This window comes from Thermobia domestica, chromosome 5 (assembly GCF_964235325.1).
Source record: "Thermobia domestica chromosome 5, izTheDome1.hap1.1, whole genome shotgun sequence".
NCBI lineage: Eukaryota > Metazoa > Arthropoda > Insecta > Zygentoma > Lepismatidae > Thermobia > Thermobia domestica.
Genome location: NC_137458.1, coordinates 194494950 through 194521407, shown reverse-complemented (window position 1 = coordinate 194521407; position 26458 = coordinate 194494950). Strand labels below are relative to the sequence as shown.

Genomic DNA, 26458 nt, shown 5'->3' with positions numbered 1-26458 from the left:
CCATGTCCAATTTTTTGGTAGTGAATATTTTTTCTTTTCTTTTCCTTTTTCCAACCTGTATGTATACCGTCTGTAAATAAGTGGAATAAACTTAGAAACATATGAAGAAATATATAATGAATTAGATTGTATGTGTAATTTCTCCGATATTTTCCTCGGGGTTAATTATTAATTAGTCCGCCTATACTATTTTTTATATGTTCGTCATTTATTTATTTCTTTTTTAGGAAATAAATAAAGCAGTCTACATGTTTGGTTAACCATTCCTAAGTTAATTTTTCTATCCAAATCCCTGAGTTATTTTATCTTATAAATACAAGTCACATGAAGAAAGTAAAAGAACATTTTCGTCTTTTAAAGTGAAGAACACTATTATTTTTATTATTACAAAAATAAATATACAATTATATTACACAGAATATTAATAAACTAACATTTGTTGTCTAAAACTTTTAGACTAAGAGTTTGAATGTTGTCAAGTTCAGCACAACATTTATGAAGCAGGTCACACTTACTTTTAGTCATGTCATCTTCATTTATTCTGGAGACTAATAGATATCTAATTTATTCTGGAGACTAATAGATATCTCGAAAGTTAATGAAATGGAAACACTTTATTTTATTTCGATCACAATACTATTATACGGCATCCGTCATATATATGTCATATATCTACAAAACCTTCCAGAACTTTAATCAACAAAGGAAGCGTTTTGTCTGTATGGGAAGAGGACAAAACCGACCTTCCACCGAAGGAATCCTAGCCCCATTCGTATGGAAAGAGAACGGGAGCAGATGTCTGGAGTTTGTGAAAAAGGAAAATGTGAGAACTGATGTACTGAATATTAGTGACGGACTTCGACTGTGAACCGTGTTATTGAACGAACAATGTTAGTGACTTAGTGATATATAACAGTGATATTCATTTTTATATATATTAGTTCATCATTTTTTCTTCTTCATATATTTATACGTATATGTATCAATATTTCAAGTTAATCTTCGCGTCAGTGATTTTCTTCTTTTAACACTTGAATATGCAGGTGAACTGAGTGAACTCTCAATATTCTGTTTATTGTGTCATTTCTGCTATAATGTGTTTTACAGTGATCCAGGGTTCTGAATGAAAATGAATCTTTATTATCAAATAATTTTAAGGACATTCATTTTATTTTGTGTAATGAACTTAAAGAAGTACATTTAATTTTCATTTCTGCATTTTCTTTTCTTTTACGTCACAATAGATTCTCTATTCAAATTTGAACCTCATCCGTGGGAACTACAGCGATAACGTTCTCTAGACTTTGCTTATACGTCATAATAATGCTCCAGCCAATGAGGAATAAAATTTTGTATGAATTTAGGGGTTCGAGATTACATTTTACGCCTGGGGCTCTAGACCCGTGGACGGGGCTTCGTGAACGAAGCGGGAAAAGCGGCATCCATTGGGTAAGATGGTGCCTTGAGACTGATGCCTGCTTGACACCATGTCCAATTTTTTGGTAGTGAATATTTTTTCTTTTCTTTTCCTTTTTCCAACCTGTATGTATACCGTCTGTAAATAAGTGGAATAAACTTAGAAACATATGAAGAAATATATAATGAATTAGATTGTATGTGTAATTTCTCCGATATTTTCCTCGGGGTTAATTATTAATTAGTCCGCCTATACTATTTTTTATATGTTCGTCATAATAAAATCGAATTGCTGAGTATATTTCTTTCAATATAACTCCTAATATTGTTGTTTACTGTGGCTGTTTGTGGTGAGGCTGAAACAGAACTTCGTTTTGTTTGAATCATATCACAATTTGCATAATAACAGCGTTTGTGTGCGGATAGTTGTGTATGCATTCAGTTTGTTATTGGCGAAGCTGTCAATGCACGAGGGCTGGACAGATTGCAAATGCGATTCTCGAGCTTAGTTGTTACGTTGATATCCTTTACCATCCAAAGTGATCATAATACAAGTTGTATATAATTGTTAACGTATTTAATCTTAACATGAGGAATTATTATAAGAAACAACAGAAATTTTGAACTGTCATAAGAATCTGTAATATATCACATATTATATAATAATCATGCAATATAATGGAAAACTATATGTATTGTTATTTTACCAGAATTATGGTTGTTAGGAAACAAATTTCATCTTCTCTTATAAATTTTTACTTCCTATGAATTTTTCGAACTTGCTATAGTAATTTAAACTGTATTCCGTTATCAGCGACCCAACGGAGTTTTCTGACAAATTTAATACTTACATCCGTATCCTGATGGAAGCTTTGTGATGCAGCAAGATATCCAATCCGCTTGTAAGTAAATTTAGACGAACTCATCACCTCTATGATATTAAATCCTGCCCAACTGATGTCGTACCCCAACATTTGTAGCTGCAATAAATTCATAAACATATTACACATTATATAATCACAAGACTATGGACCAAGTTTATGAAATGTTAACCTTCATCCGCTCGCGCCCGCGGCAAATTGGCCGTCATTTTTATAGTTTTTGTGCCCTTCTTCCCAGAGCTCTAGAATTATGGCTGGAGGGGTGTGATTCTCTATTTACACTTCCACCCTCTACATTATGTGCGGTTACAGTCTAACGAGCGATTACTTGCGGCTCAGTACAATCCCAAAGTTGGTAGTGGAGGGTGGACGGCCAATCTGCCGTCAGCGCGAGCGAAAACGTGACTTTTTTTTGTTTGTTTGTTTCGCATTCACATAAAAATGTGTGTAAAAGTTTCATTATTTTTCATTCGCTGTTATATTTTTAACTGCCTTAACATCATAAATAATACAAGACCATATCTCTACGAGTTAGCATTAGAACTAATAAATGAAAACCTGAAAGTTAAAATCTCAACTTTACAAAAAAATTTGCTGCTGTTCTTGGCACAATACAGAAAGCAAACTACCTATGATGAACCAGTGTAACCAATCCGAAGAGGAATTTGCTATATCTGCGGGTCAAGATTAAACAACAGAACTCGCCTTGAATGTAATGATTGTAGACAAAACGTGTCCAGAAAGCACTCAACCATTACTACTACTTGCATGCCAGCAATCTCAGAACGAGGGCAATGACCTGGATGTTGATTAGTTTAGATTCTGTTATTTCGTGTTTTGTTCAGTGTGTGTTCATTCATATTTAGCAGTGTTGTAATTTAATTTAAATGTATATTTTTGGTCAACAATGATTGGTTTTAATTTACTAAACCTAATTACTCGAAAACATACACTTTGCATCATGCACAATGCTGAAAAATGTGAATGATCGATGACGGTCAAATTGCCCTCGGCGCGAGCGGATGAAGGTTAAGAGTACTTTTAGATAGGCAACTTAGGATCGGTGCAGCTTAAAACACAGTTTGCAAAAGCCAAAACAGATTTCATGTAACTGGAAACATGTGAGCAATAGAGGTAGCTGTAAACATATTAATTTGGATGGGAGGAAATGTTATCGATATACATCAAGTACCGTTCGCCATCTTTGTATAATTTCATTTTAAAAAAATGGACACGGTTTAACAAGTTTTAGGATTAGCAGAGAAAATTATCGGGGAATTAAGTTTCGCTAAATATGCAACACTAACAAATATTTTTATCTATAGTTTCCTACCTGTAACAGATTTGTAAAATTGATTTTACCAACAAGTTTTATTCCAAATTTTAGCCGTGGATGTATCTGAAATATGCATCTCATGACCCTGTTCAGTTTGAAATTTTTGAAATGACTCCAAAATGCAGGCAGGTATGCTCCCATAGTATTTTCTTCTACCCACATCTGTGATTTCTACCCTACAGTTTAGTTTCCGAATAAAATATCCAACGCAACTTGTGGAACACACTGTATACTTCTTTCCTTTTGCCATGCCGATACTGAATTAAATTCTTAAAATCTTTAATAAGACATATTACACATAATACGAAACTAGTCAAGAATTGGTACTTTGAAGGAATTCTACATTAGAATAAAAATCAGTCATCAAAGTCAAATATTAGACAATGGTACAACAGATTTTCTTACATATTTCAAACTTAACTCTTTCTTTCTCATTGAATGAGTTTGAACAAACAATTGCACCTGTTCGAAAATTATATAAGATCATTCCATATCAGACCAGCCAACATCAAATATAATAGTTGCATGACTATTTTCAATTTACCTTTAAAAAAAAAATATTGAAACGCATATCTCAAGAATAAGAAAACTATCTTGCCACTTTCTTTTGTACAAGGCACACGTCAAAAAGGATCGATAAATTTTAGTGGCACTGAAGAAGTTGAGCATAAGCAGGAACATGGCCCAGAACTCTGTCCTTGCAACAGAGATAGAATCATTCAAGTGGAGTTGGGTACGTGCGAGTAGCAGTAAGGTAAAGTGACTGTCGTAATACAAAATCGCGCCGATTCTGAAATGAGATCTGTCATACGATTTCTAAACGCCAAATCAAAGAATACAGTTGACATCGATTGGGAGTCGCGTGCCATTTATGGACTGATAGTAATGAGTGAAGGGAAGATTAGGTACTGATGCAGAGTGTTTCCAGAAGAGTGTTCAAGAATTCATGATGAGCGTAGCGAAAGATCTAGTGTTCAGATGGACGATCTGGTGGAACGTGTTAACGAGAAAGTGTAATCCAATCGCCGGATCGTAATAATTGAATACAACAAAGAGTTTGCAGGAGTGTCTGCATCAAATTGTGACTGACATGCTGAATTATCACAAATTGTGAGCGAGATTGGTGCCAAAACTGCTGAGAGACGCTCACAAAAATTAAAAAATAACAAATGCATGTGAAATTTTGGCCCGCTTGGCGAAAGATGGGGATGACTTCTTTTCTCACATAGTGACGCGAGATGAAACATGACTATCGTACGTCACTGGAGAGTTAAAGCAGCAATCAATGCAATAGCGCCACTCTGGTTCTCCTAAAGCGAAGATATTCAAACACCATCAGTTAAGAAAATTACGGCAGCCGTATTTTGGGACTAAAGGGTTGTGATTCTTGTGCAATTCTTGGAACTAGGACAACAACAGAAGATGTGTATTGCCAAACACTGAATAATCTGCCAAGTCCCATTCAAAATCGGCAAAGAGGAAGGCTACGCTCTAGAATTCCTCTGATCCATGACAACACCCGCCCGACAACTGTTCGTACTTGCAAATTTCGTGAGACCCAGGTTTCCTAGCCACACAGGAACGGCGAGCATGTCACTAACAATCTTTTCTTACCTCACCCCGGAACGTACGTATGTAGCAGAGAAAATAGCACTAACTCTATAAACTTTCTCTGTATTTTTATAAACAATAATCAATTGCAATAACTTCGCTTAACGCAAATCTAGGCTACTGAACTTTTAAGAAGTGCGTATTTAGACGAATCGTATTTAACTATTCCTTTCAATGAGTGGAATACTATTATTTCGTAACATGTATGTTCATAACATGAAAACTTGATATTATGCTTGAATTGAGGTGAGTTGATTTTGAGTTTAACGTCCCTATCAGCAACGACGCTATATGAGACGGGACCTGCTGATTAACGGGGAATCCGAACCACACGAACTTTCGCCAGGAATCGAACCCGAGTCTCCCACACCAAATGCGAGTATGCTAACCGCTTAGCCACGATGCAGCTCATAAAATGTAATGAGATGTTCTGATGAAAGATAAAAATTTAACTTAAAATGATTTATTTAAACAGTGGCGTAATATGTATATAAAAATAGTGAAACGATATGAAGTTAGAAGCTTGAAACCCCTGTTGAAATTCTGCGTCTGCGTAACTATCTTCAAATAGGAATTTAATTTAGCTTTGGCTCCTAATTTGAAAACAAATCAAAAATAGATTCGTCATTTCAAACATTTATTCACAAATTACTTTTAAAAAATAAAAATAATAAAAACTAGCTGCGTCCGCGGCAAAATATCTAACGCTCATGTTGTCGCTTCAAATTCTGGTTTACTTTCTACTTTCTGATCTATTAAATTTATATTTTAACAAGGCAATTTACCGTGTCTAGGGAATCGGGTCGGCAGTGAAACTATTAGCAATACATGTAACACTGATGGATCGTCACCGAAGCTATCTTTTAGTTTTAAAATATAAATCAAGTATCAGATTTGCCACTTCAAAATTACAGCAATTTCCTGTGCCGTAGCTACATTCTGATCGTATATCATATAGGCTGCAAAATTAAGGTATGAATACGAGAGTAATTGCCATACAATTTCCAACCCTATTCGTAAAAAAAGTGCAGGGAAACTGAGTCAGACTTAATGGAATTCATAAGGATCTAGTGTCATTCTTTTGGATTTAAAATCTGGAAGACAGGCTCGGTTTTCGTATCCGGAATTTTACACATCTGTTAACAAAAACCTAGAAACCCTTTCACAGATAATGCTTTCTCTATACAGTCAAAGAAAGCTTTAACAAGACTTGTTCAAGACCATTTAAGACTATTTAATAAAGACGCTATCACTGACGTCATTTTTGTCTTTAATACTTTCGTTCAAGAGATTTCGTTCCGGTCCTGTTCTAAACAATTCAATTCAAGAGCAATCAAGCCGATCAGAGCCATAGTTGATTACAGGAAAATACAAAACAACTATGTTGCGTCGTGGGATAGAGTGGCAGTTGTTGAATAAATATCTTTTATTAATTTTTTCGTAAATAATTAATATTTTTCTGACCAGAGTATGTACTTCTTTATTAAAATTAAATTTATTCGTAACATTTTCCATAACGTAACGTTATCTTCCTCAGACGTTAACTGGTATATATATATAATTAATGTAGATTAATTATTCATATTAATGTAGATACTAATACACAATAACACACTGAGCAAGGCTATGTGATAATATGTAAAAAACAGTATCACGTAACAGTTTCAACATAATAACTGTGTCTTCAGACTTCCACTCCTCCAAGACAAGAGAAGGAGTGGAAATCTGATGAAGACACAGTTATTGTATTGAAACTGTTACGTGATACTGTTTTTTACATATTATCACATAGTCCTGCTCAGTGTGTTATTGTGTATTAGTACAAAATGGAAACAAGGCTTGATAGAATAGTTAATGTAGATAATAGACATCATAATATTCAATTATTGATATACATATACAATAATATTTTAATTGTTGCTTTTTATATAATTTTGAACTTATAATACATAACAATCAGCTATTTTTTTTAATTTATAGTTTCATTTTCAAATTTTATATTATAACTGTTTATATTAATATTTATATACATACAATCACTATTATTTTTCTCTTTCTTTTCTTCTTAATTCCAAAATCAATTGAATTAAACGTCTCCTCTTCATTCTATGTTTCATAATATACTTTTTCTTATCCGTGAATTTTTAATCTCCAATTTTTTTTTCTAACAACCTATTCCATAATTCATGAACTTGAAGTCCATTTGTCCAATTCATTAATCATTCTCTTTTTTTCTCTCTTAATCCTTTTCGCTTCTTTCCATTTTCTTACTAATGTTCTACTCTCTTTTTCTAAACCTTGTACCCCTTCCCAATCTATATCATGTCCTGTTTCTTTTACATGCTTATATATCGCATTATTCTCTTTTTTAAGTCTCACGTCATCCAAAACATCATTGTATATATATATATATATATATATATATATATATATATATATATATATATATATATATATAAATAATTGATTATTATGATATATTTATTCTATTACCTACATTAATATGAACATACATATACCAATTAACGTATGAGGAAGATAACGTTACGTTAGGGAAACTGTTACGAATTAATTTAATTTTAATAAAGAAGCGCACACTCTGGTCAGAAAAAATATTAACTATTTAAGTACTAATCTTTTCGATATTTATCTAATATTCAGTGTGCATTATCATAATAAACAAAAGCAAATATTATGCTAGAAGATATTGTTAGTAATGTTGTTGTTAATATGCACGATTTATGTATTTACAGTGCTTATATGCTCGTGACTATTGTTAAATTTTGAGGCAATGATAGGTATAAATATTAATTTGATAATATGTAAGAATATCGAGCGTAGGTTAAGAAAAAAGGGTCTATCAAATTAAATATATATGATTTAACTTACTTTAATAGAACGTTCCGAACTGTTATTACCCTGGCACATGCCCAAATAAATTACGTCCAGATTGATAATTTTGTGTGCAAACTGAATTGCGCTGTAAATGATTACATGTTATCCTGCTATAATATATGTAATTATTTCATCACCAAATTCACTCATAGTCCCTTAAAAGTTGCTCTTAGGGTAGGTAGGGGTTGCGTTTATGTGTGCAGATTACCATCACGAGGGCTTCACCGTACAGGTACAAATACGCGTTCAGACGTATGCCATAAAAAACTGTGGGAAAAAGACTGAGAACTAAAAGCGAGAATGCTATTTAACCAAGTCAGGGCAGTAACAGAGGAGGGGGACTCACGAGGGGTCTGTAGGAAGAAGGAGCGTCATCAACGGAATGTACGCGCATTATCAGAATAGTACAAGTAGTACTTAGTTTCATATTTACTTCCTTTAACTCTACTAAATTCCTCATATTGGTTTGACACTATTAAAATTAAACTTTTAAGCATAAAACGGTGGTTTCCTACATTGTGCAGAAAACCACTGACAGTGAAAATTAATATCCCAAATAACACTCTTTTGTACTTACTTATTTTAACCGTAAAATTACCACTTTTAAGACGGGGTATTCTTAACCAATACCGAATATCTGCTAGGTTTGTTAAGAAAATCTTATGCAGGTGTGGTTAAAATTCGTATTTTGTTGCTATTTTTCTGTATTTTTGATGGTTTAGATTGTTAGGATTTTTGAATTGGGGGCCAGAATTCTTTGCCTAAAATTTCTACTTAGTTGTTATATTTTCTGTATTTTTTGATGGTTTAAACTAGGTTAGGTTAGTTACCCCTACGTAACATCAACTTCTTTCTCCTGTAAACATGGTGTTTTTTACCTAATTTTGGCCCCCGTTACAAAACTAAACTTTAAATTGATTCGCTTACTTTCCCGTGTTTTCAGTTTCTTCTTTAAAATAGTTTTCGATGCCATAGCATAAATAACGCCAAAAGACACTCATCGTGATTCTGTTCTCCATACGCCATATGAAAAGTATTTAAAAACTTAGTACGGAGAACTTTTTTTAAATGTCTAAGTAGAATTGTAGTCTCTCAAAGTAAGCTAACCTAAACTGTATTTGATGTTGAAAGCCCAAAATATTTAGTGAAAATTTGATGGCGTACCTACAAAATCAACTGACATGTTTTCTAGGAGGTTGACTAGTATGCCCCATGCTATGAAGCGAAAGACAGCCGGAACGGACTACGAATTCCCACATAGCAGCAGAACACTAAGCAGACTTCTGCATAGCATGGGTTTGAAATACAAGACTAATTACGTAAGAATGTATACATGTTAGGGGCCTATATAATTCTGTAAACAACATGTTCCGCCAGGGGTCCCATCATAGGGCCCCAGGGGCCACCAACTTGAAAGTTTTAAATGGAAATTCCCTATTTTTGTTGCAGACTGATTCTGCGACCGAAAATACACAAAGTTTACTTGAAGTGCTTTTCGTTATCCGCCTAGATGACGCTGTAATCACAAAAAGAAATATCATCGTACGCTACCTGGGATGGATAATAAACTAAATATCTCCAGAAATACACGTGCAATTAAAAAGCACGAAATACGTGTCCAATATTTTAAAAAGGCTTAGCATAAAATAAAATTGCTTTTATTTACATTTCAATGCGAGCGTGGGAGGCCAATACGATACGAAAAGGAAAGTTTTTGTGTTTTGCAATAAGAAACGTCTTCCCTAGAATTGTAAAGCTCAAGTAGACAAATATGTTTGATAAATATCACTGGACACGGACAGATTAAATAAAATCATTATTTCACAATAGTAGGAAAAGCAAAAATGACAAAAGAGATTTCACAGAAGAACAAATTTAGAAAACCAGATAAAGCGCAAAGAAACTTAATTGATATACAGGGCTATTGTAAATGATCCTCCCGATTTCAAAAGTTAATAACTCACGTGTGTTTAGTAACAATGACATGCTGCTTATGTTAAGTGACAGAAAACTCAAAATTATTTTTTGTTTATAAATACATGTTTGTTGTGTTTCTTGTCAAAGTTGCCCAAGATGAGTGCCATTTGTAATTCAAAATACATCAGTTTGATAATCTCATTCTTGGCACAGTCTTTTTTTACATTCCACAGCCAGGAGATCCATTTGCTTCTTAAATGCATTCTCAAAGGTTAGTTTAATTGTTAGGGATGGGTGACATACACCTGGATTTAACATAACCCTAACTTCGTTGAAAATTCCATTTCACATGATGTAGAGAATGAAAAAAAAAAAAAAAAAAAAAAAAAGAAAGAAAGAAAGAAAGAAAGAAAGAAACATTGTGCTCTCTTCGTTTCCTGGTATCTAGATTTACTGTTACCCTAGTTACAGAATGCGTAACTACACATCACCTTTACTAGCCACGTAGTAAATCTAAAATTAGCAGATGAACAAAGTGTAACTGATGTTTTACAGCATGTGATCAAACTGCGCACCTTTCTTGGTATGACAGTGACCAATTCGATGGTAAAACACAAATACTGCATTCCTGATGACGCCCTGTTCAATAAGAGCAAAATCATCAATAACCCTTTGACGAAGTTTATCCAAAGTGGTTGGCACTGTTTGATATACTTGGGTTTTTAGATAAACCCAGAAAAAGTAGTACACTGGCGATAAATCAGGGGAACAGAGAACCAGAGGGCTACCCAATATAACCTCTTCTGCAAATCCACTATTAAGGAAATTCCGTATTAAGAAATTGCCGCATATTTACACGGTTGTGCGGTCCTGCACATCTCGCTGAAACCATCTGTGGCAAAATTGTCTCCTGCAGTGTCTCTTATTGTTGCAACTACTTGATTTCGAAGCATCTCCTCACACGGTTCAGAAGTCAAATTGTTATTAATAAAAAAGGGACCAATTATTGTATATTTAGAACTACCGCCCAGATATTCAACTTTTCAAGGTGTAGAACGTGTTTGAAAGGACCAATGAGATTGCTGTCAAATCAAAACCTGCAATGACTTCTGTTAATGTAACCGGTTAGGTGGAACGTGACTTCAGGGAACACATTGCTAGTAAGAGAAGTAGGATCATCATTGATTTATTTCATCATATCTTTACAAAATTCTACATCCCGATCAAAGACATTCATCCAGCTGGTATATCAGATGAACTTTGTACGGGTGGAACTTCATTTTTTTTTTTTTTTTTTTTTATTCTTTTCGCAGAAATGTGACTAATGTCATGTTGCTCAGCAGTTTTATGAATGCTAAGTTGAATATTTTCAACAAATAACTGCAACATTAAGCTGTTTGTCGCCGATTTCGGTCAACCAGGAATGTTACAATCCTTTACAGTTACCGTTTCCTCGATGCGTCTTACAATGCACTCAACAGTAGATCTTGAAATGGGATTGTGTGGAACGCGATTTTTTTTTTTTCCTTAAATATTATTCTTACTTCAGCACATGACCTTAGGTGATTGCTCCATCCTCGTATCATCGAGAGCGTTAGAACTTTACTTTGAGAGCTCTAACACAAATCAGTTGAAATGCAGTTTGAGAGTTCAGAGGTTCTCTGTAATAATGCCTACTGCTACCAATATCTAATGGCTTCTACGTTGCTGGACTTTAATTTACAATCAACCATAAGAATTTACAGTACATGACATATTGGAATTGACAGAACATGATATGTTATTTATTCCACTAAGCTTATAAGAGCACATTTGCTCTTTAGATGTGCGGATCAACTTCACATGTTCATATTTACTTTCACTTGTCAGATGGAATTACATGCAGTTTCAAATTAAATCGTAATTATGGACATCTACATCACTATAACAACAAAATGATAATGTCCTTTTAAACTTTAATAGATCCACCGATCAACCTTACATATTCACTTTCACTTTTGCCTCTCATGTTTATACATATCTACATAAACGTGACAAAAATTAATAACATAATTCTCTTTTGACACTATGTCCCATTATCAATTGAAACTTCATGTCTCAACAGAGACCTAGAGTTAATCAACTATCATAGTGTCCACAAGCTCATAGAAAAAATCTCAGTACTTGAAGAATATTGTTACAAACATGTTCATAACTTTATTTGTTTGCAAGTCTTAGCACCATCATCACACAGCATGTCCAGTTCTTGAACCAGGTTTTCATTTATCAACCTCAGGTGACATACAATGTTATTATTATTATTATTGCGATTTATGTGTTACCTAGGAGCAGCGGCGCAAATCTGTCCTCAACATTGGGGGAAGGAACGGGTTACCATAATCATCATCATCTTTTTTTATAATGATGTTCAAAATATTTCTGAAGTTGAAATACAATGCTATGGAGGATCAGAGGAGCAGGGTTGTCTTCAATATTGGAAGGCGGACAGATTTGAGGCTTGTTTTGGGAGAAATCAATTTCACCCCACTTTCCTTTCTGGCAATCGGACACAAATCATCACATTTCTCCGCAAAAAGCAGATTTCAAATCGAATTATTGAGGGGGACAGTCCCCCAAGTTCAAAGATTGGATGGGACATATCCCCCTCATCCCATGATTTGCGCCAGTGTCTAGGACAACGAAAAAAAATACATAAACTAAAAGTTGCGTATTTTCGGTCGCAGTATCCGAGTCTGCATTAATGTAGAGGGTTTCTATTTGGAATTTTCAAGTTGGCCCCTGGGGACCCATGATGGGACCTCTGGGGCACTTGTTGTTTACAGATTTTATAGGCCCCTGACATGGGTACATTCTTACGTAACTAGATTTGTTACATTTTTTGTTATTTCAGAGATGCAACTATTTCCTTCCATGAAAAATGTCCAACTACGAGAAAATGGCGTATGTCTTGTCTCTATGAGACGATTTTTTCTACATAAACCTAACCGTGTTCATAATTGTTTACTACTAATACTGCTGGAAATAATTTTTTTCGTTCGCCATTTCCATTACGTTCCATATATACATTCAACCAAAATTTGTAAAACGGAACAATTCTTTACTATATTTGTAAGAATACTTTCTTAAAATATCAATATAACGCATAAATAATCCTACTTAAAGAAAGGGCGTTACTATGTATCGTGACGAAAGCAAATCCTACGTCTTTATTATGACCATCACTATAATCTTATCATCATCATCATCATCATCAGTTCTGTCACAACGACAGATCCTTACAGCAAACTAATATTTCTGCATTCATTTCTATTCTGTCTTAGTTCTTGTTGAACCATCTTCATATCGTCCTGAAACTGACACTTTCTTCTTCCAAAAGTTAATTCTTCTAAAGTGTCTCTTATAAGGAAATTCATCCTTAGATAGTATCTTAACCAATTAATTTTCCTTTCGCTATCAATTTCAGTATTCTATCTTCATTCACTCTTCTTAGAACTTCTTTATTTCTGATTTTCTCTTTCCGGCTGATTTTCCATCCTTCTCTGTATCTTCATCTCGAACCTTCTTATAACTGTAGTAAAAACATGTATGAAAGTACAACAACGTGAGAATGGTTGTCTAACTCAACATTATAACACTGGATAGAAGACTCAGACCCCGTTCTTACAGCTACTTTCCCCAAAGGTGGCATTTACTAAATATGTCGTGAAATAGGTAGTATGAATATTTACCTTTTATTTCATTAATGGTCCATTCCATCTCGATTCAGGCAGGTATATGCAAAATTGACTAGGTGGCTATCTCTGATTTTTTTTAAAAAAAAATATATTTGGTAACCCTGTTGGAGATATCAAACCTGCAAAGAGGTTTTCCCAGAAACGATAGATATTCAGAGATGTCTGCCTTACTTCCGTTAAAGATACCCTCCTCAATTCTTACGACCACTATAAGGTGATAAGATTCTTTTCTCTCTCTTTTCCCCTTTTGAAATAACTTCTCTGTTTTACGGTGAATCATCAGTCTGACATTAATGTTACCAAACCCTCTTAGAATCTTACTCCTGATATTAATCCAGATTCTATATTTAGCGCTGACTTCATACTTTCGCAGCTGCTAAGCTGACCTTTGAACCGAGCACTGTGGAGACTTGTGTCACCCCTCTTCTTGTATAATGTTGTGTAATCTTAACTGGTTTTAGTTGGAACCCATGTCTGTATTTTCTTCCTCTTTTTACTGAAATGTTACCCTTGTGAAGGTGTGTGCATTTTGGAAACTTCATAGTCATCAGAATCGTCGCGCGCTTATCATAAGTAGTATGAGATCACCTTTAGCCAATCAGAGTTCACCAAGTGGTCCAAACCATTACATCATCCACATCCAATCAGCTTCTAAAGAATTTTTTCTAATTATTGCACAATCTGGTGTAAGATTGATACACCCAAACTCGAGACACATAAAACCTCTGGAATGAGCTCGCTTGAAATTCATTACCTCCGAACGACGCGATGAGCACGTAGTCCGTGCTCTAGCTCCCCTCGTGGGAGGCAATCCTCTGATCTTCTTGCAGAGTTACATTAAATTACGTTAGTGATACTGGATCGTCTCTCCTGGACTTAGTGTTGTATAGTGAAGTACGAAAGACTCAAAAGTGCTGTGTCAAGTATCCGGCGTGTTGACCGTTACCACGCCCACCGTTATAAACCAAACTCACATTTTGTTTAAGCTGAGTAAGTATGTTTTTACTAGCTCACCCAGAGAGCTGTTGTACACTTACTTACTATCTGAATTCTTCTGTAGACTAAAATATTTGCTTCGAACCCACTTCTGATGTCTCCCTTTCTAAGATACCACGCCTATACCTACAAATCATGGATCTGTAGGGACCTGTAATTTAATCTTGAGTAGTGATTTACTTGTGATCCTTCAAATGTCTGATCTTATGGTCTGTAAAGAAACTGAACTCTTCGATAATAAATCACCCGCAACACACTCGTAATATGTTCATATTATTATTACTATAACAGACCGATAGAAAATCCCAACCTCTCCTTAAATCTAGAGAGACGCCTCCACTCGGACCACACACTGCGATTTAAGTGGTAAGTCACCTTACGGTGGATCGTCGCGAGAGTGAATCTACAAGTAGTCTAGATCGTAGTCCTGTTGGCTCCTGGGAACTCTCGTCCCCCTTCGAGGGACTGCAATTGGACCAGGTACGTCAAGATCCTGTCTCAACTGAGACGCCTGTGGCTGACCTCTCCTCTGCATCCGCCTGCAGGTAAGAACTAACATCTTTCAGCCAATCCGCTCGGGCTATCAACTATCGCTCCTTGTTTTCTGACTTCAAGAGATTACTGTAGTGAGAACTAATTACGTCACCTGTGACTAATTTGTGTAATTCGATTTGCAGTAGTGTTGTGTGTCGCCAGTGAATAGTGTAAGAGGGCTTTGGTAGGAAAGTTCCTTTTAGTGTAAATCATGTGTTTGGTATTCTCTTGTTTAACTCGACGTATTGTCTTCCTACCCTTGCGATTTCTCAATATGGTATTTGTACTGTAATATTTCATTTGACCAAGGGGAGTCGCTTCCTCAATTGGCTTAATACTTAATACGTAAGTGAATATTCTTTAAGCCCTAGTAAATTGAGTTAAAATGATCATTGGTTCTAATTGTTTGGTCGTTCAACTATTCTCTAGCTGTAATTGCCCATTTGCTTGAACCTCTCAATGCTAACGAGGCGCACTCAGTTTATTATTTTGTCCGCCCCTCTTGATGTAATTATTGATATCGGGATGTATTTGAACTCCCCTCTTTTGATGCGCAAAACCTTGATGTGTTTCTTATTGCCACTAGTGTGGCCCCACCTTAATTATAGATATTTATTAGGTATTTAACTAACTATACATGTGTATAATTTGACAACATGGCGGATAATTAAATTCTAAGTATCCTGTTGTAATCTTGTAATATAACCTCTGTCGGATTAATGATCCATTGCGCCACTCTTAGATTGAACGACCGCTCTCTTGCTGAGGCCGTAGCCTCAGACCTTAGTATCATAAATCACACCGCTCCGTGTTCAGACCACTGCTATCGGTGTGATCCACAGAACAATTACTTATTCGTATTGACTGCGTTTATTGCTTTGGCGCTGTCTCAGGAACCTCGTAATATTTTGTGAGATTGAGGAAGCGACTATTCGACGAGCTTTTGCCTTTTACGCAAGGATAGGGGTAGCCTTATTAAGATCAGAATGTTATCCGAAAAGCCCTACCGGTGGTTCGCTTGAACTCGACCCCTACGGGTTCTCGACACTACATAAATTGGTGTTTCAGCAGTGAGATTCGATTATTAGCTCGTCATCTAATAATGTGTTAATTGGTATTGCTTGATACAATCCTATGTTGCTTTTGTAAATGAAAAAGCAAGAGTTATTTATATTATTACTTTCATTTGTGTTATGTAGTTTGCTTAGGGTCTCATTTATATTCTAAATGAGTTTCGTATAATTTAATGTTCAAATGTGTGAATTGAAATGACAGGTTTCCTATTAATTTGCTTGAAATTTAAATCTAAAAGTAAACATTTTGTGTTGATGTGTTGCGTTGGGCAAATGCCCTCTTCTACCCTGAAAGCTGAGCTATCTTTTTGCTTGTTCTCGAGAAGTCAATAGGGAAGGAAAAAGAAACAGTCCATATATCAAAAGAATAGTTCGTTCCTTTTTCTTCCGCACAGAGAAACCATCTGTTCTCTGTCAGGTCCCCCAGCTGGGCAAAACAAAAACAAAAAATAGGAAAGAAAAGAACGAGAAAAAAAGAGGTGTGTTGGTTAGCGTTCCCCGGTTGTTGTAATGCGTTAGTATACTGAAAACTGTAGGGAGTAGTGTTGTAAAAAAACGGTTTTTTTTCTGTGAAGTTTTTTTTTCAATAAAAAACATCGTTCTTTTTCACGTTTTTTTTCAAATGTCTGTTTTTTTTTCTGGCAACTATTATTTATTGATTTATGTTTCAGATTATTGAAATAATCAACAGAACTTGAGTCGAAGCCCTCGTAACTTACAAATCGTTTGTTTCTTTGCACCTATATACTAGCAAAATTGTGTGATTATTCCTTTCGGCCCCAGGTCATTTTTGGCGTTTTCCTACATTTCCAGTTAATGACTTATTGCTCAAAAACTATTCATTCGATTGATATGGTTAAGGCCTTGCTTTTTAGAAAATGGATGTGGCTATATTTTGGTGTAAGTTACATTGTAGTCTTGCCAACAGGTGGGAAATTATTGAAGAAAATGTAGGGGTAAAAATTTACAAAAAATTCCCTAACCGAAGTTCAAAATTCTTTGTATCTAGCACCACTGCTGCCATATGGGTTCAAGTCACCTAAAAGCATTCTTTGCTGTGTTGACAAGGTACAGTGAAATCCTGAAGTCACTGGCTTCCATTCAAAGAGGGAAACAAAAAATTCTCTTTCATCATTCACATAAAATTTTGACAGTTTTTATGCCTCCGAATCAAAAATCAACAGATATGCCGCGGCTACAGCTTCTCTAATTATCCCATTGAAACTTTTTATGCTGCGTTCTGTAGGCCAAAGAAAAAGCTTTCAGGTAGTGGTACGTTTGTTTCAATGTGGCCAGCAAGAGGAAAATAATAGAGGGAAAAAGGAAATTTTCCAAAATTTTCACTTAAAATTGGGAATTAATTGTTTTGGCTGGAAACACAGCCATCAGACAGACAAAAACTATCTAAAAATAAACCATGATACCCCAAGAATATATCCTACAAGTATCATGGTGATATCTAACAAAGTAAGCATAAAATTTAAAAAAAATCTCATTCTACCTCAGAAATTCACCTTCATCTTGCCATTTAAAGAACATGGTTTATTGTAAACCTCAACTGTACTTTCTCTAATTACTCGAGTGAAACTTTTTATGGTGCACTGTGTAGGCTAAGAACGAGGCTTTTAGACACTGGTACGTTTGTTCGACTGTAGCCAACATGAGGGAAATAATAGAGACAAAAATGGAATTTTTCAAAATTTCCACTTAAAATCTGGAATTAAAATTTTCTGTAGCTGGCAACACTGCTATCAGACACACAAACTATCTTAAAATAAGCTTTGGTATCCCTTTAATATATCCTACAAGTATTGTGACGATATCTAATAAAGTAAGCGTGTCAATAAAAATATCTCATTCTACCTTAAAAAAAAAAAAAAATCACTTAGAGAACAAGGTCTACTGTAAACCTCAACTATACTTCCCCTAATTATCCTATTAAAACTTTCTATAGTGCGTTGTGTAGGGCAAAGACGAGAATTTCAGATAGTGATACGTTTGTTCCGATGTAGCGAACAAGTGGGAAATAATAGAAACAAAACAAATAATTTTCCCAAAATTTCCCCCTAAAATCTGGAATTACATTTTTTTGTAGCTGGCAACGGTGCTACCTGACAGACGAAAACTATCTTAAATTAAATATTGATACACCACTAATATATCCTATAAGTATCATGCCGATATTTAAGGAACAAAGCTTCTAATTAACAAAAAATACATTACGGTAAACAGAAAAGTAGGGAAAAACTAGAAGAATTAAGGGTCAGAACCTAAATACGAATTTTCCGTGTGCCCCCTAATTACTCCATTGTAGCGATCTGTATCCACGTTTATTCAGTAAGGACAAATGTTCGACTGGCGTAAGCTGACTTGCACTCGGACGTGTAGATACGGATTTATAAACAAAAATTTCGAATTTTTTGTCCAAATTTAGGGAAATTTTAATTTACCTAATTGGAAACACTACGCGCAGGCCCGTCCAATTGATGTCAACAATTAGGTGTCCATCCGAGGTATCTACCTGGCAAGTCTTAAGGAGGTCTCTCTACAATGAAGGAAGCTACAGGGAAAAGAGAAGTAAAGGAAATTCGAAAATTCTCGAATTTTTGACTGGGCTGAAATTTGAGAAGGAAATTCGACCCCGAGAAGAAAAATAAATTAATATGATAAACTATGGTCCAATCATATTTAGCAAAAGTAGTATCTCGATATCTTAATTAGTGTCCACACAGGAGCGTATTAAAAAAGTGCCACACCCGTATGTGCCACATTGGCCACCTGGATCCGAAAGGGTTATGAGTGTACATTTGATTATATATATATATATTTTTTTTTGACTACTAACTCGTGTTGTTGTTGTAGTTATAGTATCGACTAATTATAATATCGTTGTTGTAAACAATCACTTTATAAGGAAATTTTTCTCTCCATTTTACGTATTAGTTCCAATATTGTAGTTGAGAAATGCAGGGTGTATCAAAATGAATATCGGGGTTTTAAGTCTTCGTAGTACTTATTACATGTTACGTACAATTATATACAATACGTCAAGTAAAAAGAGTACCTCAAACAGTCTTTGCTACAAGTGTTCGACGTGAGCTTCATTCGTCACACGGGACACATCTAGTCGATAGGCGAGAAAGGCCAATAAACTTTCCGCCATGTGGCATAAAACACATTCAATTTAGGGGAGTCTCGTTTCAAGTGTATCATCTCCTTAGGATTTGCAGACGGCCAGAACCGAACATTATGAGTATTCACATTAGCTCTTAGTTAAAATATCGATTTATCTCTGAAGATGACATGATCTAGAAAATCTTCATTGTTATGCAGCAATATTTCATCTGTGAAATTGGCACGTAAGCCGTAGTCTGTAGGTTTTAGACCTTTAGCAACTGCAAACGATAAGGACATAGTTGCAAACGTCTCCTTAATATTCTTCACACAGACGGTTGCACTGTAACTACAGATTCAGTCTTTATTAAAACACAAACAGCTTTCCGCTCTCTAGTCCCATCTTTGTTACTAGCTCTTTCTAACGGCAGACAGAGGAAACAATGCATGTACATGTGTGTGTACAAAACTGTTTGAGTTGCTCTTTTATTTGATAATATTTATAATTGAAGCGCTTGGAGGACAAAGGTATTATGTAACAAATTGAATATGATGGGAAAATTGACTTTCACAACTTTGTCCGTTAACATACCACCTTCATCGTTTCTAAATATCTGCACCAGGACGAGGACTCACCAAATAATATGTTAGGTAGCATGAGTAGCATATAACACGTGCATGAACAGCCAGAATGCAACATTTTGAAAAATGTAACATAACACCTTTATCCTCCAAGCGCTTCAATTGTAAGTTAATTGTAATAGATACTACAAAGTTTCAAAGCTCTAATATTCATTTTGAAACACCCTGCGTTACTTCAAATTGAGTCATCCTATATTCATGTCTTGTATATACATATCAGGGCCAGCCCTAGGCAATTTGTCGCCCCCCTGCAATGGCATAATTTGCCGCCTCCCCCTTTCTCCAGAAAGAACAAATCTTAAAAGTCACGATTTTAAGTATGCTACTCCAGCATGAACAATGAAGGGAATGGTAAGTGCAGTCCCACTCAGAAAGGCTTAATTACTTACTTGTACTAAAAGTACAATCTCCTTGTGTCTGTTTTTTTTTTTTTTTTTTTAACATTAATCTGTAATGATAGTGAGAGATAAAGGAAACACACCTGCAGAGGAAAGATGGTAATCCTTTTTACAGAATTCAATATCGAGCTTCAATCTCAATGTATCAGTTTGCAATTCCAGTGCAACTAGCTCTTTTATCTTTATTTCTTGATTTTTCTTCTACATCTGTGAACATTTAAAAAAAAACAAAAAAAAAACTTGTTTCTATCTTCAATGATAAGGAACTTGTTTGTGACAAAAACAAGACGAGTTGTCATATCAAAACTGTTATAACTAACTAAATGGAACAGATATTCGCTACTATTCGAGAATTGAGTTCTTGCATTTGACAACAATCAAGCAATTTGTGTTGGGATTTATTTGACCATTTGCTTTAGCATTGCCCATGTGACCTTAAACTAATGCAACCTAAACACAATTTATGAATGTAGTATTCAAATATTAGGTCAGCTTAGTAAATGTAACTAACATCATCATGAAGTCTGTTTCCAACAAGAAATATTTAATTTAAATAATATACTTATGACATATTTTGCCGGACTCTCCATACTTGTCACTCCATGCAAATGCACGTCTTGCACATATGGTAGAGCCGGTTCTGCATATAATATATATCTAGTCGGCAAATTATTTAAATATTATATTTAGAAAAATACTAGTAGGCAAATTAGTATTAGCTTTTACCTTTTGACAAGTTATTTGAATTTTATACTTTCGTGACATTATTTTTATACTTATTAAAGACCTGCTTTCAGGGAAAAACAAAATTTCATTTCCACTTTTATTTCTAACTTGATATTGATGAAAACTGCTGAAACCCGAATTGTTAGTAGGTATGCTATTCATATAAATTGTAAAATATTTGTAGCGTATCAATATCTATCGTTTAATTTATGTTGCATATTACGGTAATTACACCTACATAAAAATATTTTATACTTAAATAAACGTAAGATGCATTACAAATGACTATTTGAAAAAAAACGAAATTTAGAAAAAAACGAGAGGCAATGTTTTTTTTCTAAAAAAAACGTACATTTCTGAAAAAATACGAACGGTTTTTTTTCTATTTACAACACTAGTAGGGAGAAATATCAACACGATACCTTGAGAACGTTTGTGGCGCCAAATATGGGACGGTTACTTTCTTCTCTACCTATCGAGATGAAAGCTATTTCGTTCTATATTCAAAGCTTCTTAACGTATTCCGAGTTCGATTCTTGAAATGAATTTTCGCGAGGTTCATTTCTTGAATCACTGGCCGTGTGGCTGGTGTATGAACTCCAGGTATTCAAATTCTGCTTGTGCAACTAATGAACAAGTCAGTCAAAACAAATATCCTTGAAATTTTGAAATTTTCATCCTGTGAGTCCTTTTACTCACACGCTGTTAGTTCTTTTGATTGTGGGTAAATTCTTGATCTTTCCCCGTCTGGCTTCTCAGCGTTAGAGGTAAATTAAATATTATGTTAGGTGCTAAAGAGGTTCCTTACACGAACTATACGAACTAAGGCCTTAATATGTTTCGTTTCTAAGTAAAAGTTCATAATGAGATTCATTATTGTGATTTTAAAGTTTTCAAATTATTTTAAAATTTCTTGGAGGCCAATTTAATTTTATTGTTTATGAATGGACGTGCTTTTTGTTAATTATGAGGGAATTAAGTATACCAAGATTGAAAGTTTAAAAGGGCAATAAATTCAGTCTAGTAATTTGTTTTATATAGAGACCATTCCTAATAAGTTGTAACATTAAGCCTAACTCGTTTATTTTATTTTAAGTCGTGTCTGAATAAAGACAACACTAATGCGAGACACCCCTGAATTATTGTACCCTGTATTCTAAGACCGCGAAATCCCTTGTATTTTGATTGAATGATAAGAGCGCAAAGTATTGATTGCTTTTTGAAGTCCATGGCATCAAAGTTTTGTAATCTGAATAAAGCTATTGTAAATTTTAATTGTCAATGTAAGGCTATTTTTATAAGGAAGAAATACGTTAACTGAATGTAGTAGACAGACTAATCCTAACAATTCCGTTTGTGCTTAGCTATTGTTATTACTTAAGGAGACGTTTAAATAATTTATTAGTAGACATTATTAATCAAAGAATCTTTTCTTATTCATTATGTTAGGAGTTGTATTATCTATAAATTTATTACTTTCCGGTCACGATAAATTCGACCGTAGTCATTTTGTTTTTAATTTCACTTGTTCAGGACGTAAAACCGTGCTCTGTAATTTTATTAATTTTGCTATTCCTTTACCGAGCGCTAATGCCTCGAGTTGTGTAATTATCTTGTAAATTCTAGCGAGCTATCTATTTTGGAACGTGTCGTTGGGAGACACACTGTCGGAAAATGTTTAGATAGTGAATATACCTCTCCCTTGTTCCAGTAGTAATTTATGGAGTCTATATTAGGTTAGGATGCGTAAATTCCCTTTCCTAAAAAGAGTACCAATTCCATCAAACGTGATAATTATGATAATTATCAGCCCCAAAGCGTAGATTGGTCGTCCCAGAGTATTGTCGCCTGTTTCTATCGCTTGTATTAGCTGAGAACCGCGCAATCTCTGATGTTTATCCTCTGTTGTATCGACCTTATTGTATAATGGTGCGTCCGAGTAATTGTAAGAATGTTAAGCCGGATCTTTGAAAGGGTTTACTTCTTAAATGTACTGGACCCTCCTATTACATTCCAGGTCGCTATGGACCCCCCTAGGTCCCGAAGCTGCTTATTATCGTTCTGTTTACTAACGAACGACCAGAGAATGTTTGGTTCTTTCGGAAGGAAGCCAAGTGTTTCGTTCGAAAGACACATTGTGGTTTTAAAGTGTTAATTATGTGCTTTTCGAGATGGTAATGATATGTATGGAAGCTAATGTTGTATTTGTTAATGGTCATAAATGTTCTTGCTCGCGAGTGCCTAATTTAATCAAAGGTGCGTCTGTGTTATATCTAGTAGACCTGATCCTCTTGAGCACTCTTACTCCCTAATGAGTCCAGGCACGAGTCCTTAAAAATCTAAGGTTGTCCAAAGAGATAATTAAATCTGCTTGCTGAATGTATCAAGTATTGTTATGTTTTCTAGCTTTCGAGTAAATTACTGTTATGTTATATTATCATGAGTAAAAGAAATTCTTTTGCATGTCCAGGAATCGAGTTATTTTCTAGAATAAAATCCTTATTTGGCCTAAATGTCAGATACAGCCGCCCTGTTTAGTAAACAAATGCGTTATTGACCATTTTGTAATTGCATATAAACTCTTCCTTGTCTCCTCTTTGAAATTATAAATCGTTCTTTTGTGCATCTAGATATTTCAAAAGGTCTCTAAAATGTAAATACGCGGTTAAACTCCTTAAAGTTAAAGTATTAATAAATGCGAAGTAGATGCAAGTCCCAGGGTCGTATGAGTTAATGTTAGAAAATAGGCTAAAAGTAATCATCATATCTCTCTTGCCTCCTGCCGTCCAAGTGCAAACTTAAATCATATCTAAAAGTCGACATCATGTCTCCTGTAAGGAATTCTCGTTGAATTGTATTAATTATTCTTAAATGTATTTAAGTAATTATGGTCCATTCCATCTCAATTGTATTTCTATAAGGTTGTGGCAGATTCTATTTTATCATTCGAAGACACTAATTATTGTAATTACTTGGAATAGACATGCTAAGCTGTAAATCTAATAATATTTTAACGTGAATATACACTATAATAATTATGATAATGTATGTTGATATTTATAATGTGTTACTATGAATATGATAATTTTATTTTGATATCTACTATATGTTATAATGAATATGATTTCTGGTAAATATCCAGGTTGAAACTAAGATCTACCAATTGAATGATATCAATATTTTACTGTAAAAGGTAGCTGTTATCGTAGTAAGGCAGCAAGATAATCGCCTGAAGCTATATTTAAATTTATTGTTAATTTCTAAACGTCAGTACTTCAGTTATATTGGTTCTTTTGTTAGTAAATGGCGTAAAAGCGAAGTACATCTGTACGAATTTGTACAATTAAACATGTGTTGATTTAAAATTCCACATTGTAACTCTACCTCTTGTACCAATTAATTGGTTGTGGTAATTCATTCTATAAATTGAGATGATTTATTTGATTAAGTTTATTGTTAAGCGTTTGTTCAACTGCGTGACATTAGTCACTAAACAATAATATTGAACCACGCATTAATTGGCGTATTGTTAAGTGAAAACGTTGAAAGTTTAGACGATAATTGATCTTGTATATTGATGGTTTGCGTCATATTGTAATTTAGGTATTTTTAGACGTAACTATAAAATTGTCATCTAATTTATGAACACCCTGTATTGAGTAGTGTTCCTTATAGAATCTATCAAAAGGGTTCAATTGGAAAAATATCATACGCTATTCCGTACTCAATTTTAATTGTTTAAAGGACGAATGTTATAAAGTGTTTTTTTAAAAAAAGAAAGTATATGCGAATCTATCCATTTCGCGCTAAAAGAATTCAGCCTTAAAGTTTGGATGAAAGAATAGAAAATTCTTCTTTTGGCCATTCTCTATTTAAAGGAAAACCAGACCCTTACTAGAAAGGGCTGTCGTAAAATTTCTTTTTCTTTACACCCCTCTGACCGCAGCGTGGAGTGTAGTAGCAAAAAAAAAAAAAGAAAAAAAAAAGAAACATCTGAGTGTCAGTTTCCAACTAACCTTAGGGAGTGGATGACCTTTCGATTTCAGGGAGTCCTAGTAACCCAATTTTGGTAAAGGCTCACTGTCTGCAGTTTAAAAAAAGAAAAGAAAGAAGAACATAAAAACAAACTAGCTCCCTTTCTTATCGTATATTTAATGGTTTGTTTTGATGATTTTGGAGTCTGTGATAATGTGCAAATTTTTAATTAATGTATCCAAAAACAAAACGTAGTTTGAAAAAAAAAAGAAAATTTACATATAATAATAATAATAATAATAATAATAATAATAATAATAATAATGGATAAATAAATAGAAAGAGATGAATTAAATATTTCATTAACTAATGTAGTTATTCTATATACGGTAGTCTTGCGATTCTATGTAGTGTTTATGATCTCTAGAATTTTTAAGTAGTTGATTCTTGTACTTTTTAATAATATAGAAGTCACTCAAATCTTTTGCTAATTCAATAATTCTGTATGTATACCTGTTAGAATTTCATTCAGGAAACGTGCAGTTCCTTGAATGTCTAGTTAGGTTAAGAACAAATATCGTGAACGATTGTAGATTAGTAAAAAATGTGTATAAATACTTATTATCTATATATACTTCATTTTTGGTTATAATTGATTTGTGTAGCATAATTGCATGTTCCTTGGGTTTAGTATCTAATTATATTAATTTAGTATGTGTCATCCATTTCCTTTACATATATGTATATCCTTTGTATATATAGGAACTCGTATCATAATAATAACTATAAAACTGAGCAAAAAAACTATTTTGCATGTGTACTGTATATATTTGAGGTCATTTATGTTATCCCTCGATATAGTGTTTTAATAGGTATCATGTACATATATGAAATCATGTTGTACTGGCCTTGTTCATCTTCGTACATCTCTATAGACAATATTTAGTTTTGTAAATATGTAGGGACAAATCGTAGCAACTAGGGTATTCTTTGTATTATCCGTATATAACCATTTGTAGAGCCACGTAGTTGTTTCTTAATTTGTAATTCACTTACAATCGAGATTTTATATCTAAATAATTGTAGTAGGTAGTAAGTGTATACTATAATCATACTCTATATTAATCTTGTAACATTACTATGTTTGATACTATCTTACTGTAGCCATTTTAATATATATTTGTCATTTGAAGTAGTCATTAATGATTTA

General features: G+C 34.2%; 1 protein-coding gene and 1 long non-coding RNA gene across 3 annotated transcripts in view; one reads left to right on the top strand and one right to left on the bottom strand.

Annotated features, from left to right (window-relative positions):
• Positions 1-26458, bottom strand: part of g (adaptor-related protein complex 3, delta 1 subunit-like garnet) — an 895910-nt gene that overhangs the window by 810758 nt on the left and 58694 nt on the right. For both annotated transcript variants that reach the window (XM_081759537.1, XM_081759539.1), the window contains exon 3: positions 2268-2396. In XM_081759537.1, coding sequence (XP_081615663.1) covers positions 2268-2396 — 129 coding nt within the window. The remainder of the gene's footprint in view (positions 1-2267; positions 2397-26458) is intronic.
• LOC145686328 (uncharacterized) overlaps positions 14562-26458 on the top strand; it is a 42430-nt gene continuing 30533 nt past the window's right edge. The window contains exon 1 of the long non-coding RNA XR_014131589.1: positions 14562-14780. This is a non-coding gene — a long non-coding RNA (uncharacterized LOC145686328). The remainder of the gene's footprint in view (positions 14781-26458) is intronic.